The 12,082-nt window shown below is 34.9% G+C and overlaps 1 protein-coding gene across 1 annotated transcript in view; it reads right to left on the bottom strand.

Moving 5' to 3' along the window:
• Window positions 1–4,135: 4,135 nt before the first annotated feature.
• Nts (neurotensin) overlaps window positions 4,136–12,082 on the bottom strand; it is an 8,318-nt gene continuing 371 nt past the window's right edge. The window contains exons 2-4 of the mRNA XM_021205747.2: window positions 9,891–9,952; window positions 7,009–7,233; window positions 4,136–4,649 (exon numbers count right to left, since the gene is read on the bottom strand). Coding sequence (XP_021061406.1) covers window positions 4,497–4,649; window positions 7,009–7,233; window positions 9,891–9,952 — 440 coding nt within the window. The 3' untranslated portion in view covers window positions 4,136–4,496. The remainder of the gene's footprint in view (window positions 4,650–7,008; window positions 7,234–9,890; window positions 9,953–12,082) is intronic.

Here is a 12,082-nt window from a genome sequence, read left to right as displayed (position 1 = left end):
TCTTCTTCTTCTTCTTCTTCTTCTTCTTCTTCTTCTTCTTCTTCTTCTTCTTCTTCTTCTTCTTCTTCTTCCTTATTTTTTTAAATAACGACAAAAGCCTGAATATGTTTTCCTTGATGCCCTTGAAGTTTCCCAGGTCCCCTGAAGATTCACATCCCATTTGGCCACTTATAAACCTTCCTAACCTTCCAACCCTGTGTTTGCAGGACTTTCTTCCAATGGGTTTTCCACTCCATCCACCAGTCATCTGCCAGGATTTAAAGCTTGCCCCATCTATTTTTTTTTTTTTCTCTTAACCTCGAATAAAACTGACCTCAAGTTTCGTTTCAAGTCCATTCTAATATTCTCTGATTAATGAGACTAAAATGAAAACTCGATTTCCACAGCAGCAGGAGGTGACCTCAGAAGGAACTCAGCTTTCTTTGATAACAGATCCAGTTGGCACATCCGTGGGAAATCTGGAGGCTTTCTCTCAGTCACATTCCAGAATCATAGTGAATCCGGGTCACATCCAGACAGGTGCTCGATCAGTAGAAGAGACAAAAGGAAAGCAGGAAGCAGAGTTATCTTCAGCAGTCCCAGACTCCAGTGAGGACGCTCTCCCTGCTGCTCTGGAGTCTTTGTCCTCCTGAGTGGTTTCTATCTTCTGTTCTCCTCAGGAAAGTTAGGAAGATAAAACCTTGGATCTCTCTCCCTCTTGAAGCAAAAGACCCCGTAGAATCACAAAAGGTAAATAGGCAGAATAGAAAGAAAAAAAAAAAAATACTGGAGCTTCTGGCTTGCAGGAACAGATCCACAATGTTCAAGACCCCAAGTCATTTTCCTGATTAAAAAGTTGAACTTATTTTTCATGAGTTGATCATTTGTACTTATTTTTTTAAGCTGTTGATTCTAGTTAATTGATTGTGTTTTTTTCTTGGTGTGTGTGTGTGTGTGTGTGTGTGTGTGTGTGTGTGTGATATTCTAAGTATTGATTGTCTATCATAAGTTTGGTTAGAAAAGACTTTATCTGTTTAGTTGAGAAGGGTTTATTTTCCATCGCTCTGATACCTGTTTCCTTTGTTGTGGAGATTTTTTTGTTTTGTTTTATTAAAGGGCCTGACTCCTACAGCACAATCTGACTTTAAATGCCTTATTCATCCAGAATGACCATAACTTCCATATTTCTTTCTCTACATTCCGTGAGTGCTGGGGTTTCAAGCATGTGACACCAATGCTTTGCTGAACAGAAACTTTAATTTCATACAGTCTCTTGAGACAGTTCTTACTATGGCTTTCTAAGCTGTTACTGTCTTCTATTCAGAGAGCCCTCGCTGCTGACAGCATCATCACAGGGCTGCCCTATGTTTTCCTCTAACAATTTCAATGTTTCTGGTCACATGCTCAGGGACTTGATTCATTTTGAACTGATTTTTGTACATGGCCAGCAGCAACTGCCCTGCTTCCATGTGGCTTTCATGATCTTTAAAAATTCTACTTAAGTTAAGAATGCCACTAGGATTTTCATCCCTTAGTTAATGTATCTAAATATTTACTGTCAAACTAAAGGAATTTAGATGTCTCCAATGATGCAGATGTTAAGAGTTTTGTTAAGTGTATAGGGTTTCTATGTATATTTTATTAAATCTGCCTGTCTTGTTAATGTGGTCATATTTGGTGAAAAGACATTTTTTTTTCCATTGACTTACATTTTCACTTTCCCTAAGATCACATGATCCATTTTATATGGCTCTTTCTCTGTGTCCTCCTGTGTTTAATTGATTTATTAATCCAAACTTTATATATATATATAAATATATATATATATATATATATATGATAAGCCTTGAAATAGGATGGTGTCAGAACTCTTAGGTATCTTAGTCTGAATCTTCTGTCTTTAAATATAAATTCTCTATTCAGTTTGTCAATAACCACTAAATAACTCACTGAGAGATTTGGAGGTTGCATTGACCTTGTAACTCAAGTTTGGAAAGACTGACATCTTGCCAACGAGTCCTAAATCCCTTAAATATGATAGTCATCATTTATTTACTTCTCATAATTTATCAGCAGAGTTTTTTGTTTTTTGTTTGTTTCTTTGTTTTTTACATTTTCTTCTATATATCTTATATTTGAAATAACCTGTAGTTTTAAAAAATAAACAGAAAAAAAGTACAGAAGTGGTTAGAATATGCATCTCCCTTCACTCTATGCTACAGAGTGTCAAGGAAAAACTAGTTCATAGTTGAAAACAGGATGATACTGGTTTTAAAGATAAGCTTACAGATGAAATATGACTTTTAGTGGCTAGTAAAATAAATGAGAATAGATGCTAGGAGAACATTGGGACCTCTACTATTGAAAATATGATAATCAAGAAATTTTATCATGGGAAAATTAGAGCCATTTCAAGTACTAATGGTTGAATGTAATGTGTTGTTAATGTGTTCCACCATGTTCCTATGTGTTATGTAATATGTTATAATATGTATGCAATCAAACAATTTCACTCTTTCTCAAACAGGACTCTTATTCATTTTTACAGATAAGGAAATAAAAGGGACACACAGGTGCCCATGTTTGCTATTAAGCAAATGGAGTGAAATCTGGACATTCTGAATTTGAGAACGCATTCTTAGTCTCCATGACAGTCTTTGTTCTCTTGGTTGGTTCTGTGGACATGTTTAAAAAATAAAGGTTTATGGTATGTATGACCCATGCTACAGCTTTTGTGTTCAAATGCTAAATACTGGCCCCTGAGATCTGGTTGCCCCCAACAAAGAGATTCTCACATACATTTAGTGATACTATGTAACACTGCTCCACAATTAAAGTTAATTAATTAATAAAAGTTTAGAGCCTGCTTTTGGGCATTAGGGAGACTTGACTTGAGCATTGGATGACGGGGGTCTCAGGAGAGATGAAGAGGAAGAAGGAAGGAGAGACGGGAGGAGGAAACTTTGAGGAGAGTAGGTGGACCATGGACAGTGGTCTGGAGAAAGAGTAGGTAACAGGGGACATAGGACTGGATGTAAGTTAGAGTAGCTCAAAACCTGTCCAGTCTAGGCTTACAACTTGGAAAACAATACCAGGATTATATGTCGTTTATCCTAGATAGAATATACGAGAGGGGGTGTCACGAGGGTAGGCAAGAGGACGGGGAGGGCTGGTACATGACTGTGGTGGGGAATCAGGATGTGAAATTCCCAAAGGATCAAAGGACATATTATGAAAAGGATGGATTTATGGACTTGGAAGGATGGTGGAAATAGTAGAAGTAACAGTAAAGATCAGAGATTGAAGATGAAAACTCTGGAATCCGTTAGTTTCTTGCAAACCTTTCTCTCAGTTGTATGAGACTTGGAGAAAATCTCATCAAAAAAAAATGTTGCATTCTAAGGGTGACTTTAGAATGGGCTCTTAACTCATCTTTTCCTGGGTAACAATGGAATCTACTGCAGACCTATAAAAGAACATCTTCCTGGACTCTAAAGGGGAAATAATATCCAGGTGGTGGTAGCACATGCCTTTTATCCCAGCACTTGGTAGGCAGAGGCAAGTGGATTTTAGAGTTCGAGGCCAGACTGGTCTACAGAGTGAGTTCCAGGACAGCTAGGGCTACACAGAGAAAATCTGTCTCAACCCCCCCCCCCCAAAAGGCGGGGGGATAATTTAGAAAGTCACAGATAACAGCAAGATGCAAACTCTTATCAGCCCATAAACATGATTTTAAAAGAAAGTCAAGATAACTTATCAGATGCACAGATTTAGCTTAAGTATACCTTCCCAATTAGAAAATATATTAATCACAAATCCTAAGTGATATAAAAATGTATTTATGCTATTATAGCTTAAAAGTATTAAATAGAGGAAGGAACTTAGGAATTCTGATAAAATAAGTAAATCTGCAATAAAGCATTAGATTCAGATGGTTTCTTGACTTTTATTAGCTATCAATTCACTTGACAGGCAAAATATCCATGTAAAGAGACACTGAGATAAGCATAAAGAATGAGGTTTCATTAGCAATTCTTTCAGATGATTCCTTATATGATAGTAACTCCTTTGTACCAAGAGATGAACTAACAGTTTATGGGAAGCAGTGTATATTTTATTAAGTTAATAATAAAGCAATCAAATAATCATTGTGGCCCCATTGTTCTGCTTTGGGTTAATGATGCTCAGTTTTGTTATAATCTCTTATAATTTCCTATAACATGCTAAATGCCAGGACTGTTCATATGACCCATAACTTATTTTGCAAATTGACAAAACATTCTACATATGATAGGATTATTATCTATTCCAATTATACAGAACACATCATGCTCAAGATCTACATTTATTTGAAAACATCGCATCCAATTTACATGAATGCAAGAAAAATCACATCCAATAAAGCACAATTGTGGGGAAAGATGAAATAATCAAGTTCTGTCACATTCATTCACACATATAATTATATATCTAGATATCAGGTAATCGATCACAATCACAGGTCAAGGATTAGCTTCTCAGTAGTAGTAGGAGCTCCTCTTGAGAATGTAGGGCCTTCTGGGTTTATTCTCATACAGCTGCCTTTTCAGAATATAAGGGATTTTTCTCTTTATCACTTCTTCCTTCTCGTTTTTACCATTGATGTTATCAAGGATATCTTCCTGAATTATCTAAAACAGAGAAAACACAAAAGCATGTTAGATGTCTGAGATATACTTTAGATGTTTTTCTACATCTTTACTTGATTGATTTTAGGCACAAGGTACCTGTAGGATCAGAGAAACTTTTTGTCACAGGACAAATGCTTATCCATGACTGAGATGGGATGAGATCATAATCTGTCTGTATTGTTTATATCCTTTCCTGGTCCAGCAGCCTACCTCTTTTCAGAAATGTATTCACATTTTCCCACCGAGGAACCACACCAGACACATCAAGTTAGTTTTGAGATTTTGAATATGTAATGGCAGTCTAAACTAATGGGAAATATATCACAATAATATAACATGCCATTTGAATAAGAAGGTAAAAGAATTGTATGTTGACTTTCATCAATTACTGACATGACTTGAAAGTCATTGCAATGATCAGTTTCGTAAACAAAGAAAGAATTGCCTGTTTCAAGTACCTTAGATCTTGTAGAGAGCAACAAATGTGGAAACTCTGTTTAAATATATAAGATTTCTTCAGATTACTGCTGTCTCCTAAACTTTGTGGTCACAATAACAAATAGTGATATTTCAACAGTAATACACAAGCATACCATCCTATCACCAAATATTTTATTTCAACCCACAGATATTCAGTTTCAGGGAAGGCAAAGCAGCTACTATCAGGCAATGTAGGTTTTTAATCTTTACTTTGTTGAAAAATGCATAGTCTGTAATTACTTCTACAGTACTCAGAATGATACCATCATTTTATTTGTAAATGACTCAACGGTTAAAATAACAAGAGATCTAGTCTTATGTTCAATTGGCTTATCTGCTAATTAGTTTATTGAGGGGGTCTTTCTTGTCTGGATAAATAAGGTATAATTGACATTTCCCTCTGCTGAGATTTGAATTTTCGAGGTTTATTGAGCTAAATAGTGTTTTAAGTACTGTACCATTTAGATGGAATTAAAATTAAAGGCTGAAGAGGACAACGCGTAAGTCTGAACTAGCCTTTTTGGGTTCTCATCTGGAAAGTATCAGTTTGTTTGTCAGCTAGTATAAACACCAGCAGTTCTGCTGGCGGCTCCTCCTTCCACAGGGTATCTCTGTGGCAGCCACTCACAGGCTTGTTACATTAAGACGGAGGGCACAATCAGATCTGCAGCATTGCTGCAAGCAATGTAAAGCATGAAACACACCTCTCAGAACTTGATCTGGAAAATAATGTTTTGTTCTTTTCAATTGGAAAAGCAGAATAGCATTCCATTTTTCTTTTTAGGAACAATCATCTATCTTCCACAATTTTTTTTTCTTTCGATTCACATTTTTTATACTTCTCTCCAAAGCTCTAATTTTTATTTAATCTTTTACTGAAATGTACACCAAGCAATACAAATTGAAGTGCCTATTGAGAATGTGACTTTGATAAAGTTGATTACTAAAACTCCATTCCCCACCTGCTTTAAAGATTGGCCAACCAGATATGGTAGTGCACACGTGTGTTATATTAGCACTTGAGAGGCAGGGCCAGGAGGATTTTTACAAATTTGAGACCATTCTGGGCTACATGGTATGTTTTAGGCCAGTCAGGACTACATAGCTAGAAGCCCTGGTCTCAAAAACAAACAAACAAACAAACCACAAAACAAAACTAAAAAAAACAAAACCAAACAAAAAAATCAACAAAAAACAGAAACAGCAACAACAAAAAACCCTAAAACCAAAACAAAGCAAAAACCCAAAATGCAAAAATAAATATTCTAACTATACATCTACAGTATATTTTAGAAAGTCCTTTAATGGTGTCTTACTTGCTGTTTCATCAGTAGAGACGTAGGTTTTGAAGTTAAATCTAATCCCTATCATACACACACAGTCCTATTGCATTATTTTAAAAATTAAGAAATATTTTAATTGCCCAATAAGCAATTGCGAAGGCAGAAAAATGGTTCCTATGTACTTGTTAATCTCTGAGTTGCAACTAAAACCCTTTGATCTTTGTACTACATTCTTTGAATTTTTTGTTTAGTTTGTTATAGATAAGTACAAAGGATTTTTGATTTTAGCAAAACAGTTGGAGTTACTTTAAATTTCTTAATTCATGTCACTGTTACCAATTATAGGTAAAACTGTTTACATATATGGTTCGAATGTACCTTAAGACATATCAACCTTTTAAGAGTAAAGAGAAAAGGGTTTGTTAATCTCCAAATGTTTGGAGGACACTTGAAAATGAGATGTTGAGTTAAAAACATGGTTTATCACTTTCTAGTATTTTAAGTCTCCCTACTATGATATCATCAGGGTCTAGGTTGAATACAAATGACAGCCTAGGAGTACAGAGATGCTCATGGCCTCCTTTGGGTTCCTATACCTCCCAGTGTTGAAAGGCCCTGCTGCGGCAGATTTTCTGGAGCTGGAAGATGGTCAGCATTGCTTCCAAGCTAAAACCATCCAGAACAAGGGGAAGTTTCCTTTTGCCAACAAGGTCGTCATCATGCATTTCTCCTGCTTCCTCGGCTGGGCTGTTCAGGTTATTTATGAGGCTGCAAACATTCAGCAAGGTCATTTTCCAAGAGGGAGGACTTGCTTTGCTGATCTGAAAATTAAAAAAAAAAAAAAAAAAAAAAAAGATATTGCAATGAAAGTCTGTTAGATGAGTATGGATGCTTTGACTGTGTGAAACAATTGTGTTTTAATTTCTACTTGCAATAAAACTATGAATGGGTGAACTTTTTTTTTTTTTAGTATTATACCCAGAATGCACACACATTCAAATCTATGAGTATGAGGTCACTGTTTTCATAAAAGCTTGTAATCTTTTCTACTGCATGCCGGGAACAAGGTTTTCAGCCAACATTCTGAGTCTGTATGATATTTTAGAAGAAATATTCTCCATTTTATTTCAGCAATACCTTGCTTCTAACCAGTTAATATCCTAGTTCAACTTGGAAAGTTCTGTAGAGATTTTCTATTTCCGTGTTTCCTAAGATTAGTTCCTTAGAGCACTGGTTCTCCCATCAACTAGTTTTTAAATATATTGGAACTACATCACTTTCCCCCTCTTTTTCCTCCTCCACACCCCCAATGTCCTCTCCTTCAAACCCCTCCTAGGTCTCCCTACACTCTTAAGTTTATGGCCTTTTTTTTTGGGGGGGGGCTTATTATTGTCGTAAGCATGCACATATATGTGGACACACGTATGCACAAATGCAAGTAAATGCAACTTGCTGAGTCTGACTCTGATGGTGTTATTTACAGTGAAAACTCTATACACACCTCCACTATTTTAAAAAAGAAATCCCACTGTCAACTACAAAAGCATGAAAGGAAGTTAATTTTTAATGAATTATCCTGAGAATGTACATGCAAATATTCAATGGCATATGTATGTAGATTAGTAGAAAAAAAGAAGAGTAGAGAAGAGAGGAGAGGAGAGGAGAGGAGAAGAGAGGAGAGGAGAGAATGAAATAGACGAATACTAGACACATTTGAACACAGTGGGGGAAGGACAAAAAGATAAGGCAACTAACTACATCACATTTATTTCTGTCTGATTGAATCACACCATTGCACAAAATTGTCTTCAGTGGAGAAGATGACATCATTCTAGATACTGAATTTATTTTTCTTATGTTTGTTTGGTCAGAGGGCAACCCAAATTCTGACATGTTCTAGGTATGGTAGCTCTTGCAAAACGTTGTCATTTTTTGGAGATTATTTAGAGCATATATGTGTAAACAATGTACATTTACAATTTCAAAAACAAAACCTCTTGTTAGACTCCAAGGGCTTTATTGCTAATGTAAGCGAATATAAATGGGTTCCACATATCTTCCTACCTTGGAGATGAAAAGACTGTAGGCTCTGTTACCTGACTGAATACTAAACAAAGAATCTGTTTTAGTTACATAAATAAATTTCTTATTGATATTAACTAACTTCATAAAGCAGACTTATGAAGAGGCAATTTTGATATGATATTTACAAAATAATATGGTATTCAATTGATTTTAGTAGCTCTTAGCAATCATTGAGTGTATTGTACCCGACTGTCACTTGTAAACCAAGGCAGAACACATCTTCATTAGTTGCAATGCAACAACATCATGTGTTTTGAAACACACACTTACCAAATGAATCTTTCCTTTCTGCTTAGTATGAAACAGAAAAAAAATTACCCTTGTATACTAGAGATTTTTGTGCCTAGAATATGCTCATTCAATTATGGAAGAGCTCTATATGGAAGAACTGATTTAGAATATTGCTTCAGAGTTTAGGTGACTGTCTTGATCACTTCTCATCACAATTGTTAAATTCCAAACTTGTTATAACTATGCTCTCAATGTACCAAGAGATGGGTTCACCTTGAAAAATGCCTCTATCTATTATTATTTTTTTTTTTTTTGGAAACTTGTCTTCTAACCATCAGTTTTGACACAGTGATTTACTAAGTCTGATTCAATTCCATATGATAGCATTGTACTGTGATATTTTCTAACAGTTTCACTCCTACTCAAATGCTGGTGACTAGAGAAAGTGCTCTGAAGGTGGGAGAGTTTTGCTCAGAATATAGAACTTTACAGGACTTGTTGAACAAATATTAACCATTTAGGGCTAATACTATTGCAAACCCTCTCATATGAAATGGAGTTTATAATAACCTATCAGAGAACCATAAATTTATAAACTCTCCACTCCAAATTTTGCACTTAATAATAAGAAAAGCCAAGGTCAATCTTAGTTACCCAAGATTGACTAGAAATGAAGTCGAGGTTTTAGAACTGAATGGCAGGATTCATGTTTGCCTGCCCATAGATTTCTTCTGGACCATATTTCCTCCCCCTATTGCCATGTTTTAGGAAATCTGTTTTATTTTCCAAAATCAACCAGAACATATAACATCTTCAATTAGGTTTCACCAATTTATTTGACTTCAGACCAGTATACCTTTCATCATGCCAATGTAATAATCATGAAAACCATTTGCTTTAAATTTGTTTACATATCTTCATACCATTATCTGTGACTGCTTACTTAAAATGAAAAAGTACAAACTGAGAGTCCTCATATCAACACATATGACTCCTTAGAAGCAGAAGAAAAAAAAAATCTCTCGAATAAGAAATGTCTTCCAAAGACCTTTACAGCCTTGACTTTTACCTATTTTGATTGATATTAGAAGCTAATATTAGAAGTTTAGAGTGAATATTCATACACCCTCCTACCTTGGATTAAAGCAAAGAAAACAGTTACCTTGGATGCATGCATATTTGTCAATAGATCTGCCTCCAGGGCTCTCACATCTTCTTCTGAATCTGAATAAAATCAAAACCGCATGCTTACTATGTAATCACACTTCATATAATTATATTGCAACCACCATATCTTATTTTAAAGGATTAGTCTTTGAAACTATTTCTTCAAAGCAATATTCAGAAAGAAACATATCATAGCTTAATTTTATGCTCACAGCTTCTGTAGAAGAATCACTTCTAAGAAAATAAGTGCATCTTAATTTGCTAAGCAAAGTATTTATGATTTTGAATTGTCTGTTCACTGGATCTCAGTAAGATACTTAATTATATTGTACAGTGCAGACCTTATAAAAAAACTTGCACTATGTTTTTCTCACCAGCAATAGCTCACACATAAAAATATGTATGTAATAAACAACATAATGACATATGAATAAAAGTGCTGCTTTTTATTTTGGGGCAGAGCCACAGGGAATTACTCATTGGTAATTTTAGAATAAAAATGATATTGAGATTCACTTCACTACACATGTCATCTTGTGAAATAGTCTTTGAAAGAATTGGTTTCTGTTTTACACAAGAGGTTTGCATCCTGTGCTTTCAGCTGTCCATCAGCTAGTGCAGAAATGGCTTAAGCAAACTCAGAGCTCATCAACACATGGTAAGTCCTACTGAAAACAGATCCTTGATTCATTTCAGAACACATTTTCCCCAGATTCCATTTATGAGTATTGCATAGAGAAGCAAAATTTAGAAATACTAAGATGTTGTAGGGCATTTAATATCCATTAGCCTCTTGTGATAATAGAAGGCAGAGCTTAAAATTGCCTCACTCTTTATTCTGTGGTCATTGAAACACAGGATTCCACCTGATGTGAGCAACTGATAAAGTATATGTAAGAGGTTAGCTATTCCAGAGACACTTTTGCTCAGTTTATTACACACACATGCTTGCTTGTTTGTTTTTCAGATGGAATGTTAAGGTTAATCTTATTAATCACTGATAAAAATGTGTCCATGTCACAGAAATTGAGTTCAAGAGATAATATACGTTTTTTAATAAATAAGCTATTTTTAGAATCTATAATTATTTTTCTGTAACTACTTGATAAAATTATAATTATGGGAAAACTGCATTGGCTCATAAAATATTTACAGGGTCTTACACTAATAAAATCATTAATCCATTCTGATAATTATCTTTGCACTCAAAAATCTTAGTTTGAGCTAAGATTGGTTATTAAGTACTATAGTTACAAATATAAGTGAATTTACTTCATTCTCTAAGATTTTCCACTGCTATGTGTTTGTTCAATTACTTTCCAATTATTAATTAAAATACATAGCAATCATCAAACTATTTCATAATACACTTAAATTTATTTTATTTGTAAAAGAGGGGCAATACACATCTGATAAGAATACATCTTTCTCCTTAACTGTTATATACTGAACACTCTAAAGCTGAATTTATCATAAATAGTAGTATACCAATTTTATGGTTATAGGTCATGCCAACTCAAATTACATTCAGAAAAGCAACAGCTATATTAACATCATGACGGCCACAATGAAATTCTATAAAATGCACTTTCACAAAGGAAATTGGGACACTTTTGTTGCATTAGAAGCCCTCATCTTATTTATTGGTATTTATTCCACATGTTCTAACACACATACAGAGTTAAAAATAATTTGAAAAATAAATCACAAAGGAAAGTGAGAGAAGCCACCACCTAAGACAATGAGAAAAGGTGAGAATAAGATCTCGTGGATGAGATCTTTTCATGTCTGCGGGCTGACAACCACTGCCTCTGTTCAAATCTCCATCCTTGTATTATTACTCATGTTGATTTTCCCTTAAGTGGTTATATTCCAAAGGAGAATATGTTGCATTTCCTTGAAACCCCATGAACTGCTTTACAGATTTTTAAAAGAAAAAAATAATTTCAGTTCTTATAATCAGTATGGGAGAGAAACATGACAATCACAGTTTTTCTTTCACTAAAAAAAAAAAAAAAATACAAAAANAAAAAAAAAAACAGAGAGAGACAGGGATAGAGACAGAGATACAGAGAGAGACAGAGAGAGACAGAGAGACAGAGAGACAGAGAGGGACAGAGAGGGAGATGGAGAGACAGGAGAGAGAGGGAGAGGACTGAGAGAGAAATCACTCACTTCAGGGAGTTG

Source organism: Mus pahari, chromosome 9 (genome assembly GCF_900095145.1).
Source record: "Mus pahari chromosome 9, PAHARI_EIJ_v1.1, whole genome shotgun sequence".
In the NCBI taxonomy this organism is placed as follows: Eukaryota; Metazoa; Chordata; class Mammalia; order Rodentia; family Muridae; genus Mus; species Mus pahari.
The sequence above is the reverse complement of the archived record's forward strand: the minus strand, read 5'-3'. Positions and strand labels throughout refer to the sequence as shown.